This window comes from Salvelinus alpinus, chromosome 1, assembly GCF_045679555.1.
Source record: "Salvelinus alpinus chromosome 1, SLU_Salpinus.1, whole genome shotgun sequence".
NCBI lineage: Eukaryota > Metazoa > Chordata > Actinopteri > Salmoniformes > Salmonidae > Salvelinus > Salvelinus alpinus.
The window spans coordinates 80,535,658-80,554,600 of NC_092086.1; the positions used below are offsets into that span (position 1 = coordinate 80,535,658).

The 18,943-nt window shown below is 43.6% G+C and overlaps 1 protein-coding gene across 1 annotated transcript in view; it reads left to right on the forward strand.

Moving 5' to 3' along the window:
• LOC139531176 (protein yippee-like 1) overlaps positions 1-15,112 on the forward strand; it is a 38,136-nt gene extending 23,024 nt beyond the window's left edge. The window contains exons 3-5 of the mRNA XM_071327795.1: positions 12,132-12,175; positions 12,310-12,418; positions 13,180-15,112. Of these exons, the coding sequence (XP_071183896.1) occupies positions 12,132-12,175; positions 12,310-12,418; positions 13,180-13,269 (243 nt within the window). The 3' untranslated portion in view covers positions 13,270-15,112. The remainder of the gene's footprint in view (positions 1-12,131; positions 12,176-12,309; positions 12,419-13,179) is intronic.
• Positions 15,113-18,943: the final 3,831 nt, after the last annotated feature.

The window sequence follows — 18,943 nt, forward strand, 5'->3', positions numbered from 1 at the left end:
TTTTATTTCTTTCATCACATTCCTAGTGGGTCAGAAGTTTACACACACTCAATTAGTATTTGGTAGCATTGCCTTTAAATTGTTTAACTTGGGTCAAACGTTTTGGGTAGCCTTCCACAAGCTTCCCACAATAAGTTGGGTGAATTTTGGCCCATTCCTCCTGACAGAGCTGGTGTAACTGAGTCAGGTTTGTAGGCCTCCTTGCTCGCACATGCTTTTTCAGTTCTGCCCACAAATTTTCTATAGGATTGAGGTCAGGGTTTTGTGATGGCCACTCCAATACCTTGACTTTTTTGTTCTTAAGCCATTTTGCCATAACTTTGGAAGTATGCTTGGGGTCATTGTTCATTTGGAAGACCCAATTGCCACCAAGCTTTAACTTCCTGACTGATGTCTTGAGATGTGGATATATTGAAGCCACATAATTTTCTTTCCTCATGATGCCATCTATTTTGTGAAGTGCACCAGTCCCTCCTGCAGCAAAGCACCCCCACAACATGATGCTGCCACCCCCGTGCTTCAGGGTTGGGATGGTGTTCTTCTGCCTCCGCCTTTTTCCTCCAAACATAACGATGGTCATCCAAACATAACAATGGTCATTATGGCCAAACAGTTCTATTTTTGTTTCATCACTTTTCTCCGAAAAGTACGATATTTGTACCCATGTACAGTTGCAAACCGTAGTCTGGCTTTTTTATGGCGGTTTTGGAGCAGTGGCTTCTTCCTTTCTGAGCGGCCTTTCAGGTTATGTCGATATTGGACTCGTTTTACTGTGGATATAGATACTTTTGTACCTGTTTCCTCCAGCATCTTCACAAGGTCCTTTGCTGTTGTTCAGGGATTAATTTGCACTTTTCGCACCAACGTACGTTCATCTCTAGGAGACAGAACGCGTCTCCTTCCTGAGCGGTATGATGGCTGCGTGGTCCCATGATGTCTATTGCTTGTACAGACGAACGTGGTACCTTCAGGCGTTTGGAAATTGCTCCCAAGGATGAACCAGACTTGTGGAGGTCTACAATTTTCTGAGGTCTTGGCTGATTTCCTTTGATTTTCCCATGATGTCCAGCAAAGAAGCACTGAGTTTGAAGGTAGGCCTTGAAATACATCCACAGGTACACCTCCAATTGACTCAAATTATGTCAATTAGCCTATCAGAAGCTTCTAAAGCCATGACATCATTTTCTGGAATTTTCCAAGCTGTTTAAAGGCACAGTCAACTTAGTGTGTGTAAATTTCTGACCCACTGGAATTGTGATACAGTGAGTTAAAGGTGAAATAATCTGAAAACAATTGTTGAAAAAATTACTTGTGTCATGCACAAAGTAGATATACTAACTGACTTGCCAAAACTATAGTTTGTTAAAAATAAATTTGTGCAGTGGTTGAAAAAATAGTTTTAATGACTCCAACCTAAGTGTATGTAAACTTCCGACTTCAACTGTATGTGTGGATGGATGATTTTGTGTATGTGTGTGTGAGAATCAGAGAGAAAGAGGAAGAGAGTGAAGGAAAGAAAGAAGGAAAGAATGAGAGTTAGTGTGTGTATGTAGGAGAAAAAGTGTGTTTGCGTGTGTGTGTGTGTGCGTGTTAAAGAGCCACTGAACAAGCCTATTGGCACACATGTTTTTCTGTTGCTCATTAGAAAATATATATTTTAGTTTTGGAAGTGTGTTTCCTGACCGATTCCACATTTGGTTAAGGACGTTTGTCCCCCATGAGACACTGTAGGTGCGGAAGCCTATTTCACTTCCTCAAAATCCCCAGAATGAATCTAAGATAACTCATGAAATCTGTAATTAATATTAGATGTTTTTGCCGAAGATGTTTTTGTTGCGCAATTTTACATCTAACTAAGGTGTTTGGTGCGACGTGTTGTCTTATGTAAAGAAAGTTGGAGCTGCTGGGCAGGTCTGTCTCACTGTCTATGCTATTGGGGGCCCCTCAGGGGTGCGTGCTTAGTCCCCTCCTGTACTCCCTGTTCACCCACGACTGCGTGGCCAAGCACAACTCCAACACCATCATTAAGTTTGCTGACGACACAACAGTGGTAGGCCTGATCACCGACAACGATGAGACAGCCTATAGGGAGGAGGTCAGAGACCCGGCAAGGTGGTGCCAGGACACCAACCTCTCCTTCAATGTGAGCAAGACAAAGGAGCTGATCGTGGACTACAGGAAAAGGAGGGCTGAACACGCCCCTATTCACATCAACAGGGCTGTAGTGGAGCGGGTCGAGAGTTTCAAGTTCCTTGGTGTCCACATCACCAACAAACTATCATAGTCCAAACACACCAAGACAGTCATGAAGATGGCACGAGACTGAGACTGAAAAGATTTGTCATGGATCACCAGATTCTCGAAAAGTAAGGCGCTACAGAGGGTAGTGCATACGGCCCAGTACATCACTGGGGCCAAGCTTCCTGCCATCCAGGACCTATATATTAGGCGGTGTCAGATGAAGGCCAAAAAATTGTCAGAGACTCCAGTCACCCAAGTCATAGACTGTTCTCTCTGCTACCGCACGGAAAGCGGTACCGGAGCGCCATGTCTAGGTCCGAAAGGCTTCTCAACAGCTTCTACCCCCAAGCCATAAGACTGCTGAACAGTTAATCAAATGGCCACCTGAACTATTTACATTGGCCCCCCTTTGATTTTACACTGCTGCTACTTGCTGTTTATTATCTATGCATAGTCACTTTACCCCTACCTACATGTGCAAACTACCTCGACTGTACCACTGCACATTGACTCGGTACCAGTACCCCCTGTATTATGGCCTCGTTATTTTATTGTTACTTTTTATTTAATTTTTTACTTTAGTAGATATTTTCTTAACTCTATTTCTTGAACTGCATTTTTGGTTAAGGGCTTGTGAGCATTTCACATTAAGGTCTACACCTGTTGTATTTGGCGCATGTGACAAATACAATTTGATTAAATGGACATAGTCAAATCAAAACCCAACTTCATGATTTACCTGCTGTGATGCAAAGATGTTCCAAACTCCGTTTTAGACGAGACTTTATGACCAAAATTATCCTATTTAGACTTGGTAGTCAAGTTTGACACCAGAATAACTGTTTCTGACTTATATCGATGCCACATCGCTGTTTTCACATGGATTTGTTACTTTTTAAAGGCAGCCGCTTTTTAAACCATAGAGGCTTTATGTTTGTCTGCAGTATATTAGATTGCATGGAACATAGCCACTTCTCAGCTCCACTCTCTCATCATAACGTCTGTCCCAGCAGGTATTAAAGACACCACTAGGTCTCATTCAGGGGTCAACCCACTTCCTTTGTCTGGGCTCTAGCCTCTAGCTCTGTCCTGATTGGCTAGTGTTCAGTTTCTGGTGTGGAGTACAGCCGTCCGTCCCTTTGACTATGACTGTGATGTGGCAGTTTCCCAGTGCAGACCTGTTCTGTGTACATCAACCTCATGAATGGCACCTGGTGGCTATGAAGCTACCCACATGTCACGGTGCGAGCACACTACCCTCGGGAAAAGCAGCCAGTCATAAAGCCTCCTCCCTCAAGGCTGTTTTCACTATGGCCATATTGTAGGGCAGAGCTCTGGCTCATCCAGTCAAAAGGAGGCTTGTATTTTATGTGCCTTCTGGGAGTTCCCTTGTAGTTGTAGAAAATACACACAAAAGCTTGAGTTGATGTAGGTTAAAGGTACAGTACCAGTCAAAAGTTTGGACACACCAACTCATTCCAGGGTTTTCCTTTATTTTGACTATTTTCTACATAGTGAAGACATCAAACTATGAAATAACACGTATGGAATCATGTAGTAACCAAAAAAGTGTTAAACAAATCAAAATATATTTAATATTCAGATTCTTCAAAGTAGCCACCCTTTGCCTTGATGAAAGTTTTGCACACTCTTGGCATTCTCTCAACCAGCTTCATGAGGTAGTTACCTGGAATGCATTTCAATTAACAGGTGTGCCTTGTTAAAAGTTAATTTGTGGAAGAACAGCTCAAATCAAATTGTATTGGTCACATACACATGGTTAGCAGATGTTAATGCGAGTGTAGCGAAATACTTGTGTTTCTAGTTCTGACAGTGCAGTAATATCTAACAAGTAATCTAACAATTCCACAGCAACTACCTAATACACACGAATCTAAAGGGATGGAATAAGAATATATCATATAATTATATGGATGAGCGATGACCGAGCGGCATAGGCAAGATGCAATAGATGGTATAAAATACAGTATATACATATGAGATGAGTAATGTAAGATATGTAAACATTATTAAAGTGGCATTATTTAAAGTGACTAGTGATCCATTTATTAAAGTGGCCAATGATTCAAGTCTGTATGTAGGTAGCAGCCTCTCTGTGTTAGTGATGGCTGTTTAACAGTCTGATGGCCTTGAGAGAGAAGCTGTTGTTCAGTCTCTCGTTCCCAGCTTTGATGCACCTGTACTGACCTCTCCTTCTGGATGGTAGTGGGGGTGTACAGGCAGTGGCTCGGGTGGTTGTTGTCCTTGATGATCTTTTTTGGCCTTCCTGTGACATCGGGTGCTGTAGGTGTCCTGGAGGGTAGATAGTTTGCCCCCTGTGATGCGTTGTGCAGACTTCACCCCCCTCTGGAGAGCCTTGCCGTTTTGGACCGTGCAGTTGGTGTACCAGGCGGTGATACAGCAGGATGCTGACAGGATGCTCTCAATTGTGCATCTGTAAAAATGTGTGAGAGTTTTGGGTGACAAGCCAAATTTCTTCAGCCTGCTGAGGTTGAAGAGGCGCTGTTGCACCTTCTTCACCACGCTGTCTGTGTGGGTGGACCATTTAAGTTTGTCTGTAATGTGTACGTCGAGGTACTTAAAACTTTTCACCTTTTCCACTGCTGTCCCGTCGATGTGGATAGGGGGGTGCTGCCTCTGCTGTTTCCTGAAGTCCACGATCATCTCCTTTGTTTTGTTGACATTGAGTGAGAGGTTGTTTTCCTGACACCACACTCCGACTGCCCTCACCTCCTCCCTGTAGGCTATCTCGTCGTTGTTGGTGATCAAGCCCACTACTGTTGTGTCATCTGCAAACTTTATGATTGAGTTGTCACCCTAGACCCACTTCAGTTTGCATACCGCCCCAACAGGTCCACAGACGATGCAATCGCCATCACATTGCACACTGCCCTATCCCATCTGGACAAGAGGAATACCTATGTAAGAATGCTGTACATTAACTACAGCTCAGCCTTCAACACCATTGTATCCTCCAAGCTCATCATTAAGCTCGGGGGCTTGGGTCTGAACCGCCACCCTGTGCAACTGGGTCCTGGACTTTCTGACGGGCAGCCCCCAGATGGTGAAGGTAGGCAACAACACCTCCACTACGCTGATCTTCAACACAGGGGCCCCACAAGGGTGCATGCTCAGCTCTCTCCTGTACTCCCTGTTCCCCCATGACCGCGTGGCCACACAAGCCTCTAACGCAATCATCAATTTTGCAGATGACACAACAGTGGTAGGCCTGATTACCAACAACAACAAGACAACCTAAAGGGAGGAGGTGAAGGCCCTGGCGGAGTGGTGCCAGGAAAATAACCTCTCCCTCAATGTCAATAAAACGAAGGAGCTGATCGTGGACTTCAGGAGACAGCAGAGGGAGTATGGTATGGCAACTGCACCGTCCGCAAACGCAGGGCTCTCCAGAGGGTGGTGCGGACAGCCCAAAGCATCACAGGAAGGCCAAGAAGATCGTCAAGGACTTCAGCCACCCGAGCCACGGCCTGTTCACCCCGCTATCATCCAGAAGGCGAGGTCATTACAAGTGCATCAAAGCTGTGACCGAAAAACTGCTTCGATCGCAAGGCCATCAGACTATTAAATAGCCATCACTAGCAGGCCTCCACCCAGTACCCTGCCCTGAACTGAGTCACTGTCACGAGCCGGCTACCACCCGGTTACTAATCCCTGCACCTTAGAGGCTGCTGCCCTATGTACATAGACATGGAACACTGGTCACTTTAATAATGTTTACATTGTGTTTTTCCCATTTTATATGCATATACTGTATTCTAGTCTAGGCCATCCTATTCAACAATTTCTGTACATATACTATTCTATCCACATATTCTTCAGATATACTATTTATTCTATCCTCATACTGTCCATAATGTTTATACATCCCATCACATAATATAAACTATAATATATACAGTTCATTCAGAAACTATTCAGACCCCTTGACTTTTTCCAATTTCTTTTACGTTATAGCCTTATTCTAAAATTGATTAAATCGTTTTTTCCCTTCATCAATCTACACACAATAGCCCATAATGACAAAGCAAAAACTGTTTTTTAGAAATGTTAGCAAATTTATTATAAAAATATATATAGTTCCTTTACTCAATACTTTGTTGAAGCACCTTTGGCAGGGATTACAGCCTTGAGTCAAATCAAATCCAATTTTATTTGTCACATGCGCCGAATACAACCTTACCGTGAAATGATTACTTATAAGCCCTTAACCAAAAATGCAGTTCATCGGTTGAGCTAAGGTGAGCATGAGGTTGTAAGTAACAAGAACATTTCCCAGGACATAGACATATCTGATATTGGCAGAAAGCTTAAATTCTTGTTAATCTAACTGCACTGTCCAATTTACAGTAGCTATTACAGTGAAAGAATACCATGCTATTGTTTGAGGAGTGTGCACAATTTTGAACATGAAAAGTTGTTAATAAACAAATTAGGCACATTTGGGCAGTCTTGATACAACATTTTGAACAGAAATGCAAACGGTTTATTGGATCAGTCTAAAACTTTGCACATACACTGCTGCCATCTAGTGGCCAAAATCTAAATTGCACCTGGGTTGGAAAAATACATTATGGCCTTTATCTTGCATTTCAAAGATGATGGTACAAAAGAACGGTTGTTTTTTTCTTTGTATAATCTTTTACCAAATCTATTGTGTTATATTCTCCTACATTCCTTTCACATTTCCACAAACTTCGAAGTGTTTCCTTTCAAATGGTACCAATGGTACTAACTGCCTGAGCTACAGGCAGTTAGATTTGGGTATGTCATTTTAGGCGAAAATTGGAATAAAGGGACGGATCCTTAATAAGAGGCTAAGAAAATATTTACTAATTACACTAAATTGAAAAAAATATGAAGAAAAAATGTAACACAAGAAAATTACATAACAATAACGAGGCTATATAAAGGGGGTACTGGTATCGAGTCAATGTGCGGGTGTAACCGATGTGAAATGGCTAGCTAGTTAGCGGGGTGCGCGCTAATAGCGTTTCAATCGGTGACGTCACTCGCTCTGAGACCTTGAAGTAGTTGTTCCCCTTGCTCTGCAAGGGCCGTGGCTTTTGTTGAGCGATGGGTAACGATTCTTCGAGGGTGGCTGTTGTCGATGTGTGCAGAGGGTCCCTGGTTCGATCCCAGGTAGGGGCGAGGAGAGGGACCGAAGCTATACTGTTACATTGGTGCCGTGACCCGGATCACTGGTTGCTGTGGAAAAGGAGGAGGTCAAAAGGGGGTGAGTGTAACCGATGTGAAATGGCTAGCTAGTTAGCGGGGTGCGTGCTAATAGCGTTTCAATCGGTGACGTCACTTGCTCTGAGACCTTGAAGTAGTTGTTCCCCTTGCTCTGCAAGGGCCTCGGCTTTTGTTGAGCGATGGGTAACGATGCTTCGAGGGTGGCTGTTGTCGATGTGTGCAGAGGGTCCCTGGTTCGAGCCCAGGTAGGGACGAGGAGAGGGATGGAAGCTATACTGTTATAGGTTAGTCGAGATAATTTGTAAAGTGACTGTGCATAGATAATAAACAGCGAGTAGCAGCAGTGTAAAAACAAAGGGGGGGTGGGTCGTCAATGTAAATAGTCTGGGTGGCCATTTGATTAATTGTTCAGCAGTCTTATGGCTTGGGGGTAGAAGCTGTTGAGGAGCCTTTTGGTCCTAGACGTGGTGTTCCGCTTGCCGTGCGGTAGCAGAGAGAACAGTCTATGACTTGGGTGACTGGAGTCTTTCACAATTATTTGGGCCTTCGTCTAACACCGCCTAGTATATAGGTCCTGGATGTCAGGAAGCTTGGCCCCAGTGATGTACTGGGCCACATGCACTACCCTCTGTAGTGCCTTATGGTCAGATACCCAAGCAGTTGCCATACCAGGTGGTGATACAACCGGTCAGGATGCTGTCGATGGTGCAGCTGTATAACTTTTTGAGAATCTGAGGACCCATGACAAATCTTTTCAGTCTCATGAGTGGGAAAATGTGTTGTCGTGTCCTCTTCACAACTGTCTTGGTGTGTTTGGACCATGATAGTTCGTTGGTGATGTGGACACAAAGGAACTGAAAACTCTCAACCCCCTCCACTTCAGCCCGTCAATATTAATAGGGGCCTTTTCGGCCCTCCTTTTCCTGTAGTCCATGATCAGCTCCTTTGTCTTGCTCACATCGAGGGAGAGGTTTGTTGTCCTGGCACCACACTGCCAGGTCTCTGACCTCCTCCCTATTGGCGGCCTCATCATTATCAGTGATCAGGCCTACCACTGTTGTGTCGTCAGCAAACTTAATGAGGGTGTTGGAGTCGTGCTTGGCCACACAGTTGTGGGTGAACAGGGAGTACAGGATGGGACTAAGCAAGCACCCCTGAGGGGCCCCAGTGTTGAGGATCAGCGTGACAGATGTGTTGCTGCCTACCCTTACCACCTGGGAGCAGCCCATCAGGATCCAGTTGCAGAGGGGGGTGTTTAGTCCCAGGGTCCTTAGCTTATGATGAGCTTTGTGGGCACTATGGTGTTGAACGCTGAGCTGTAGTCAATGAATGGCAGTCTCACATAGGTGTTCCTTTTGTCCAGGTGGGAAAGGGCAGTGTGGAGTGTGATTGAGATTGTGTCATCTGTGGATCTGTTGGAGTGGTATGCGAATTGGAGTGGGTCTAGGGTTTCCGGCATGATGGTGTTGATGTGAGCCATGACCAACCTTTCAATGCACTTCATGGCTACTGACGTGAGTGCTATGGGGTGGTAATAATTTAGGCAGGTTACCTTCACTTTCTTGGGCACAGGGATTATGTTGGTCTGTTTGAAACATGTAGGTATTACAGACTCGGTCAGGGAGAGGTTGAAAATGTCAGTGACGACACTTGCCAGTTGGACAGCGCATGCTTTGAGTACACGTCCTGGTAATCCGTCTGGCCCTGCGGCTTTGTGAATGTTGACCTGTTTAAAGGTCTTGCTCACATCGGCTACGGCTCTCATGCATGCTTCTGTGTTGTTTGACTCGAAGCGAGCATAAAAGGCATTTAGCTCGTCTGGTAAGGCTCGCGTTACTGGGCAGCTCGCGGCTGAGTTTCCCTTTGTAGTCCGTAATATTTTTCAAGCCCTGCCACATCCGACGAGCATCAGAGCCGGTGTAGTAGGATTCAATCTTAGTCCTGTATTGACGTTTTGCCTGTTTGATGGTTTATCTGAGGGCATAGCGGGATTTCTTATAAACGTCCGGATTAGTGAAAAGCGACAGCTCAAGCCTTTAGTTCGGTGCGGATGTTGCCTGTAATCCATGGCTTCTGGTCAGAAAATGTACGTACAGTCAATGTGGGGGTGACGTCGTCGATGCACTTATTGATGAATCCGGTGACTGAGGTGGTGTACTCCTCAATGCAATTGGATGAATCCCTGAACATATTCCAGTCTGTACTAGCAAAACAGTCCTGTAGCGTAGCATCTGCGTCATCTGACCACTTCCGTATTGAGGGAGTCACTGTTACTTCCTGCTTTAGTTTTTGCTTGAAAGCCGGAATCTGGAGGATAGAATTATGGTCAAATTTGACAAATGGAGGGCGAGAGAGAGCTTTGCATGCGTCTCTGTGTGTTGAGTAAAGGTGATCTAGAGTTGTTTTTCCTCTGGTTGCACATATGACATGCTGGTAGAAATTATGTAAAACGGATTTAAGTTTGCCTGCATTAAAGTCCCTGGCAACTAGGAGCGCCGCTTCTGGATGAGCATTTTCTTGTTTGCTTATGGCCTTATACAGCTCGTTGAGTGCGGTCTTAGTGCCAGCAGTTTGTGGAGGTAAATAGACGGCTACGAATAATATAGATGAGAACTCTCTTGGTAGAAAGTGTGGTCTACAGCTTATCATGAGGAATTCTACCTCAGGTGAGCAATGCCTCGAGACTTCTTTAATATTAGACATCGCGCACCAGTAGTTATTGACAAATAGACACACAACCCCGCCCCTTGTCTTACCAGACGTAGCTGCTTGGGTATGACGCTACAAGCTTGGCACACTTGTATTTGGGGAGTTTCTCCCATTATTCTCTGCAGATCCTCTCAAGCTCTGTCAGGTTGGATGGGGAGCGTCGCTGCACAGCTATTTTCAGGTCTTTCCAGAGATGTTCGATCGGGTTCAAGTCCGGACTCTGGCTAGGCCACTCAATGACATTCCGAGACTTGTCCCTAAGCGACTCCTGTGTTGTCTTGGCTGTGTGCTTAGGGTCGTTGTCCTGTTGGAAGGTGAACCTTCTCCCCAGCCTGAAGTCCTGAGAGCTGTGGAGCGGGTTTTCATCAAGGATCTCTCTGTATTTTTCTCCAGTCATCTTTCTCTCGATCCTGACTAGTCTCCCAGTCCCTGCTGCTGAAAAACATCCCCACAGCATGATGCTTCCACCACCATGCTTCACCGTAGGGATGGGATTGGCCAGGTGATGAGCGGTGCCTGGTTTCCTCCAGGCCTGACATTTGGCATTCAGGCCAAAGAGATCAATCTTGGCTTCATCAGACCAGAGAATCGTGTTTCTCATGGTCGGAGAGTCCTATAAGTGCCTTTTGGCAAACTCCAAGCGGGCTGTCGTGCTTTTTACTGAGGAGTGGCTTCCATCTGGCCACTACCATAAAGGCCTGATTGGTGGAGAGCTGCAGAGATGGTTGTCCTTCTGGAAGATTCTCTCATCTCCACAGAGTATCTCTGGAGCTCTGTCAGAGTGACCATCGGGTTCTTGGTCACCTCCCTGACAAAGGTTGTTCTCCCCGATTGCTCAGTTTGGCAGGGCGCCCAGCTCTAGGAAGAGTCTTGGTAGTTCCAAACTTCTTCCATTTAAGAATGATGGAGGCCACTGCGTTCTTGGGGACCTTCAAGGCTGCAGAAATGTTTTGGTGCCCTTCCCCAGATCTGTGCCTCGATGCAATCCTGTCTCAGAGCTCTACGGACAATTCCTTCGACCTCATGGCTTGGTTTTTGCTCTGACGAGCGCTGTCAACTGTGGGACCTTATATAGACAGGTGTGTGCCTTTCCAAATCATGTCCAATCAATTACATTTACCACAGGTGGACTCCAATCTAGTTGTAGAAACATCTCAAGAATGATCAATGGAAGCAGGAAGCACCTGAGCTCAAAATCGAGTCTCATAGCAAAGGGTCTGAATGCTAATGTGAATAAGGTATTTCAGTTTTTTTGCAAAAAAATCGGAAAACCTTTCTTCACTTCATCATTATGGGGTATTTTGTGTAGATTGATAAAGAAAAACATTATTTAATACATTTTCGAATAGGCTGTAACGTAACAAAATGTGGAAAAAGTGAATGCACTATATACTCCGGACTCCGACATTGCTCATCATAATATTTCTATATTTCTTTACTCTATTCTTTTACTTTTAGATTTGTGTGCATTGTTGTCTATTGTTAGATATTACTGCACTGTTGGATCTAGGAACACAAGCATTTCGCTACACCCGCAATAACATCTGCTAAACATGTGTATGCGACCAATACAATTTGATGTAATTTGATTACAAGTCTCTAGGTCAAACGGGGCGGCGGATATTAGTGTTTAAGTGAGACTACTTATGACAGCGCCAATCGGCACCATTCTTTTTGACCAAGTTACTCATGGCCTCATGTTTCTGTGTGCCAAATTTGGAAAAAGTTACTTATCTGTGCTTGAGTTAACAATAATGAACATGTAAACAATCTTTTCTGAGTGGGATAGAGAATGGAATACCTTTGTTTTAGGAACATGCTCTGCCATCTGTCTGCTTTGAAGCTGTGTAAGACAAAAGAAAAAAACAACCGACCATTCTAAATGTCTACTCCTGTGATAGTAATGTATGGCTTTTCTCATCCCGTTCTCTCTCTTTATCGTCCAGTCTTTCCAAGGAAGTCAAGGCCGAGCGTACCTGTTCAACTCAGTGTAAGTACCTGAGCACCTGTTTTATCACTTCATCCCTCTCCTCTGACACCCCCTCTTTCTCTATTTCTCATTCTTTCTTTCCTTTACCTTTCTCTCCATTTCTAACATTATTCCTCTCTCTCCCCCCCTCTCAGGGTGAACGTGGGGTGTGGACTAGCAGAAGAGAGGGTTCTGTTGACAGGGCTTCATGCGGTTGCTGATATCTACTGTGAAAACTGTAAAACCACACTGGGCTGGAAATACGTGAGTAGCTAATTACATAGGAATCCCCTACAAACAGTTCTGTAGACATACAGGTGTATAACACATCTATAGACATAAATGCTCCACATTGCTGGGGTCCCTGACTCTGCTTTGTGGCTAATGATGTGGGTTAAGGTGTGTGTGTGTGTGTGTGTGTGTGGTGCGTGCTTGGGTGGAGGTCAGGGAGAGAGACCCGGACGGTACGCGGCCTTGTGGTGTTTTATGGCGCTGCCATCTGTGTGATATTATTATTAATATCATCCACAAGGCCTGATGTTCCTGCACTGTCACACTGCCAAAGGTGTTGCTGCTGACCTAGTACACTTATCAATGGGGGGATAATAAGCACACACACCCTATTACACTCTCCCACACACAATCACTCACACACGCAAATACACACACACACAATTAACTTTCACTTACTAACTCACGCACGCACGCACACATACACAATCACTCACACTGAGATTACATATAGAACAACAAGAGAGATTACCCCAGGTAGAAAACATCAAGGCACTGTTTACATTCATGAAAATGCTTGTCATCCATTCACTAATGTTTGTGACTGTATCTCTCTCTCTCTCTCTCTCTCTCTCTCTCTCTCTCTCTCTCTCTCTCTCTCTCTCTCTCTCTCTCTCTCTCTCTCTCTCTCTCTCTCTCTCTCTCTCTCTCTTTATCTCTTTCTATCCTCTTCTCCCTCTCCTTTATTTCTACCCCCACCGTATCCCCCCCCCCCCCCTCCCCAATCCCCGCAGGAGCATGCCTTTGAGAGCAGTCAGAAGTACAAGGAGGGGAAGTTCATTATCGAGCTGGCCCACATGATCAAGGACAATGGCTGGGACTGAGTGGGCAGACCTAGAGTGTTGGAGAGGCGTGGCTTAGCTGTAGGGCACAGCTCAGTGTTGGACTCACCAATAAGGTTTACCGCTAGCTCATCCACGTGACCCTATCCACCTGACATGCAGTTCATGTACCCCCACAATACATAGGTGTAAGGGCGTGTGTGTGCTTGTGTGTTTACAAGACTGATAAATAATTTCCTGTCTACAGAATATACAGAAATGCACACACGCACACACACAGTGGCTCAGAGACATGTTTGTATTCACACTGCATGTTGATGCTTGTCCCAGGCCTCAGGGTGGACAGGAGACCACAGGTTAAGTGTTATAGGTCATAGGTAATGGTCTATCTGGGGGGTGAATGAGATGGACAATGAACATAGTACTGGACAGACAAGGATGTACCCCCAAGACCCACCAACACTACAATGAGGTGAAAATATGTTGTTGTTTTTTTTTAACCTACGATCACCCTCACTACCCTATGTGGATCCTTCCACCTTCACACACACATGGAAGACACAAACCACCCAACCAATCAACCAGAATCACCAGACTTCTTGTAGCCTGAAATCGTCCAAAACTCCCTTTGAGGGATTGAAACTGATTGTCAGAAAACTGCTTGACTGTTCATCTGGAAAAATACATATTTTGCTGTTCTTTGTTTTTTTTATTTATTCGAGCATGAGTTTAAGGTATTGATTTATTTATGAATTTATTTAGTAATGTTTGGGGACAATCTCCCCTTCTACTCCCTTTGTTCAAAGGTAGCAGCTTTTTAGTTCCTCCCTCACCGCTCAATTCTAATCAATGGTAGCAGTCTTAAAAATGAGGTGTCACTCAAGTTGTCGTCCTTTTGCCTTTCTGAGTGTGCTGTTACCACCCTCTGTAAATGTTTCTGTAATGGTGGTGTGTACAATGAACAGTGGCGGAGTGCAAGAGGTTTTCATGTCACCTTGGTAAAGAAACAGAACAAAAAAAGTTAGATAGCACCGTTAGCTCTTTTTGGTTTCAAAATAATGCTCCAAGCTGACATTATAACGGAGATGCAAACTGATGATGAAATGAGGCAAGTGGAGTGCCTCGTGCCTAGACACTGATCTAAAGTTAGTGTTGTGTTTCCCCCCTAGTGGTTGAGGTGAGGATATGGAGAGGGTTACCTGATTCTAGATCTATTTCTACAGCTAATTCTGGAGCTTCACAGATTGATGTTCGTGAACTGGTTCTGCCTCCTCCACTGCCTCCTCGCTTATTTGTTTTGCTGATTTTACGAGATTAGATAAAATACCAACCGTTAAAATTAACTCTCTACAGTCTGGAACAGGAGAACCAATTAAAATCAACAGAATGTGACTGACAGTGGAAATACCCAATCAGAGGGTGTCACACATCCCAGCACAACAACCAAAGACTCTCCCATCAACAATAAATTGACCAAACAATGGACCTGCCTAGATTGCTAGTATCCGGAAGTTACAGAATGAAAGATTGTGATTGGCACAGAGGCACTGTTGAACCCTGGGCTTTCTCTGTGAGATAATGCATTGTTTGGTTGAGACATTTACAATGTTAATACCTGTATATTCACTATGAACATAAGCATTATTATTATATAACGATAAACTGTATTACACCATGTAAATAGCCATATTCAATGTTTTATTTATTTATTCATTTACTCAATTGATGATTATGTATGCTCTGCTGTCTGTCTTGGGGCACCTTGTGGGACAGTTAGATTTCCTACTTTTTTACTATTTGAAAATGTATTTTTTGTGTGTTTTTTGTAAAGGAAGGAAAGTTGATGGCAATATATGGGACTCAATAAAGATTCTTATTTGATTGATCTGAAGAAAAAGTAAGTTTTATACTCACCTGGTTGCCAGTCTTGTTTTGTACTTGAGCCAACTTTGGCTTTTGAGATGAACAACAACCAGAAATGAGCTGGCTTAAACAGAAACAGATCTGGCAACCAGGCTAATTGTATCGTACATATGTTTTGACTTTCCAGCTGTTAGGATAATACCACTATGGATTTCAGAGAAACTTGCATAACCGATAACTGTTCGTGCATACATGTATTATCCCATGAGGCAAAAGCATTTGTTCCAACATCTGCCTGACTCTAAAGGCTGGTACATAATGTGTAAAAGTAGATACGGTTAGACATTTTGAACATTGGATGTCTGAAGAGGATATTAGCCGCAGCTGGTTATCATCACCGGGCTCTCCATTGTGCCCGGGCCTCCCACTCTATCTCCATAGCAGCAGATGGTGGGACAGGGTCTCCTAGCAACTGGGTTCCAGGGGCAATAGCGTGAATGGTTGAATGGTTGGTATTAGTGTTACCTGTCATCCCTGACTGGTACTTGGCATCATGGCACAATGCCACAGAACAATTGTGGGTTGTTGTCTCTCCCTAATATATTCATTTGAGTGGTTTTATTAGGGACAGAAATGCTTAGTTGGGATATGTATGCATGGCTTGTTCTTGAGCCAAGATTAGAGCATTGAAGGCAGTGGAAGGTAAGCATGTAAGTTTGAGTTGCATGTGAATATCCCATTAGAGGGAATGAGTTATGTTGCCGTAATGTTAGAATCATACACAATCCCTTGAACAACTTCAAATATAACTTATCTGATACAGTATTTAACGTTAAGCTATGCAGCAGTGGCACTGGGTTACTAAAACGCCGGACCCCACCTGCTAACCACTACATCAACAAACATTTAATTTCGTTCGAGATCCATTTTTAGTCTCTTAGTCCCAAAGCTATAACATTATGTGCTATAGATAGTCGTGTACAATGGCCCTATGAATGCACAGTGCTGGCTTTGTCACATACTGTACTCCTCTATGAGAGTCCTTCATGAACATTGAGAGCACAGTTACCTCTCTCTTGCTGCTGCTGCTAAATTGGTGTGGAGTGTTTTTTTTGTTGGAAAGAGTGAACGTATGTATGAAAGGGATTTGCTTGGGGGATGGGGGTTAGTTGGGATGTACTTTTAATTCAGTAGTACAGCCCAGTAGAGGTTTAGAGGTGTGTGTGATCTTGAATTAGCAATGGTGACATTGTGTGTGTGTGTGTGTGTGTGTGTGTGTGTGTGTGTGTGTGTGTGTGTGTGTGTGTGTGTGTGTGTGTGTGTGTGTGTGTGTGTGTGTGTGTGTGTGTGTGTGTGTGCGTCACTGACGACATGAAATTGTCTCTTCACACAGACAGTGTGGTGAAGAAGGTGCAACAGCGCCTCTTCAACCTCAGGGGGCTGAATAAATTAATATTGGCCCCTAAGACCCACAAACTTCTTCAGATGCATCATTGAGAGCATCCTGTCGGGCTGTATCACCGCCTGGCACGGCAACTGCACCATCCGCAACAGCAGGGCTGTCCAGAGGGTGGTGCGGTCAGCCCAACGCATTATGGGGGGAACATATAAAGCACCTGGTTTCACAGGAAGACCAAGAAGATCACCAAGGACCTTGTACTGGTACTGGATAAGGTCCTTGGTGATCTAGAGACTGCTGTGCACTATAGAGTAATTGAACACTAGTCGCTTTAATAATGTTTACATTCTGTTTACCCACTTTATATATATATATATATATAAAGTATATATATATATACTATATTCTAGTAATGGCTCATCCTATACAACTACTGCTGTACACGCCTTTTCTATTCATATACGGTTCATACTGTCTATACACACCATTATTATATATACAGTTGAGGTTGGAAGTTTACATACACTTAGGTTGGAGTCATTAAAACTCGCTTTTCAACCACTCCACAAATTTCTTGTTAACAAACTATAGTTTTGGCAAGTCGGTTAGGACATCTACACAAGTAATTATTCCAACAATTGTTTACAGACAGATTATTTCACTTATATTTCACTGTATCACAATTCCAGTGGGTCAGAAGTTTACGTACACTAAGTTGACTGCCTTTAAACAGCTTGGAAAATTCCAGAAAATGATGTCATGGCTTTAGAAGCTTCTGATAGGCCAATTGACATAATTTGAGTCGATTGGAGGTGTACCTGTGGATGTATTTCAAGGCCTACCTTCAAACTCAGTGCCTCTTTGCTTGACATCATGGGAAAATCAAAAGAAATCAGCCAAGACCTCAGAAAAAAAAGGTAGAACTCCACAAGTCTGGTTCATCCTTGGGGAGCAATTTCTAAACGCCTAAAGGTACCACGTTCATCTGTACAAACAATAGTACACAAGTATGAACACCATGGGACCATGCAGCCCACTCAGGAAGGAGACACGTTCTGTCTCCTAGAGATGAACGTACTCTGGTGCGAAAAGTGCAAATCAATCCCAGAACAACAGCAAAGGACCCTGTGAAGATGCTGGAGGAAACAGGTACAAAAGTATCTATATCCACAGTAAAACAAGTCCTATATCGACATAACCTGAAAGGCCATCAGCAAGGAAGAAGCCACTGCTCCAAAACCACCATAAAAAAGCCAGTCTACGGTTTGCAACTGCACATGGGGGCAAAGATTGTACTTTTTGGAGAAATGTCGCCTGTTCTGATGAAACAAAAATAGAACTGTTTGGCCATAATGACCATTGTTATGTTTGGAGGAAAAAGGGGGAGGCTTACAAGCCGAAGAACACCATTCCAACCGTAAATCACGGGGGTGGCAGCATTATGTTGTGGGGGTGCTTTGCTGCAGGAGGGACTGGTGCACTTCACAAAATAGATGGCATGATAAGGAGGGAAAATTATGTGGATATATTGAAGCAACATCTCAAGACATTAGTCAGGAATTTAAAGCTTGGTAGCAAATGGGTCTTCCAAATGGACAATGACCCCAAGCATACTTCCAAAGTTGTGGCAAAATGGCTTAAGGACAACAAAGTCAAGGTATTGGAGTGGCCATCACAAAGCCCTGACCTCAATCCCATAGAAAATTTGTGGGCAGAACTGAAAAAGTGTGTGCAAGCAAGGAGGCCTACAAACCTGACTCAGTTACAACAGCTCTGTCAGGAGGAATGGGCCAAAAGTCACCCAACTTATTGTGGGAAGCTTGTGGAAGGCTACCCAAAATGTTTGACCCAAGTTAAACAATTTAAAGGCAATGCTACCAAATACTTATTGAGTGTATGTAAACTTGTGTCCCACTGGGAATGTGATGAAAGAAATAAAAGCTGAAATAAATCATTCTCTCTACTATTATTCTGATATTTCACATTCTTAACATAAAGTGGTGATCCTAACTGACCTAAGACAGGGAATTCTTACTAGGATTAAATGTCAGGAATTGTGAAAAACTGAGTTTAAATGTATATGACTAAGGTGTATGTAAACTTCCAGCTTCAACTGTATATACAGTATATATATATATACACACACACAGTACCAGTCAAAAATTTGGACACACCTACTCATTCCAGGGGTTTTCTTTATTTTGACTATTTTCTACATTGTAGAATAATAGTGAAGATATCAGAACTATGAAATATCACATATGGAATCATGTAGTAACCAAAAAAGTGTTAAACAAATCAAAATATATTTTAGATTTTAGATTCTTCAAAGTAGCCACCCTTTGCCTTGATGCCAGCTTTGCACACTATTTGCATTCTCTCAACCAGCTTCATGAGGTAGTTACCTGGAATGCATTTCAATTAACAGGTGTGCCTTGTTAAAAGTTATATTGT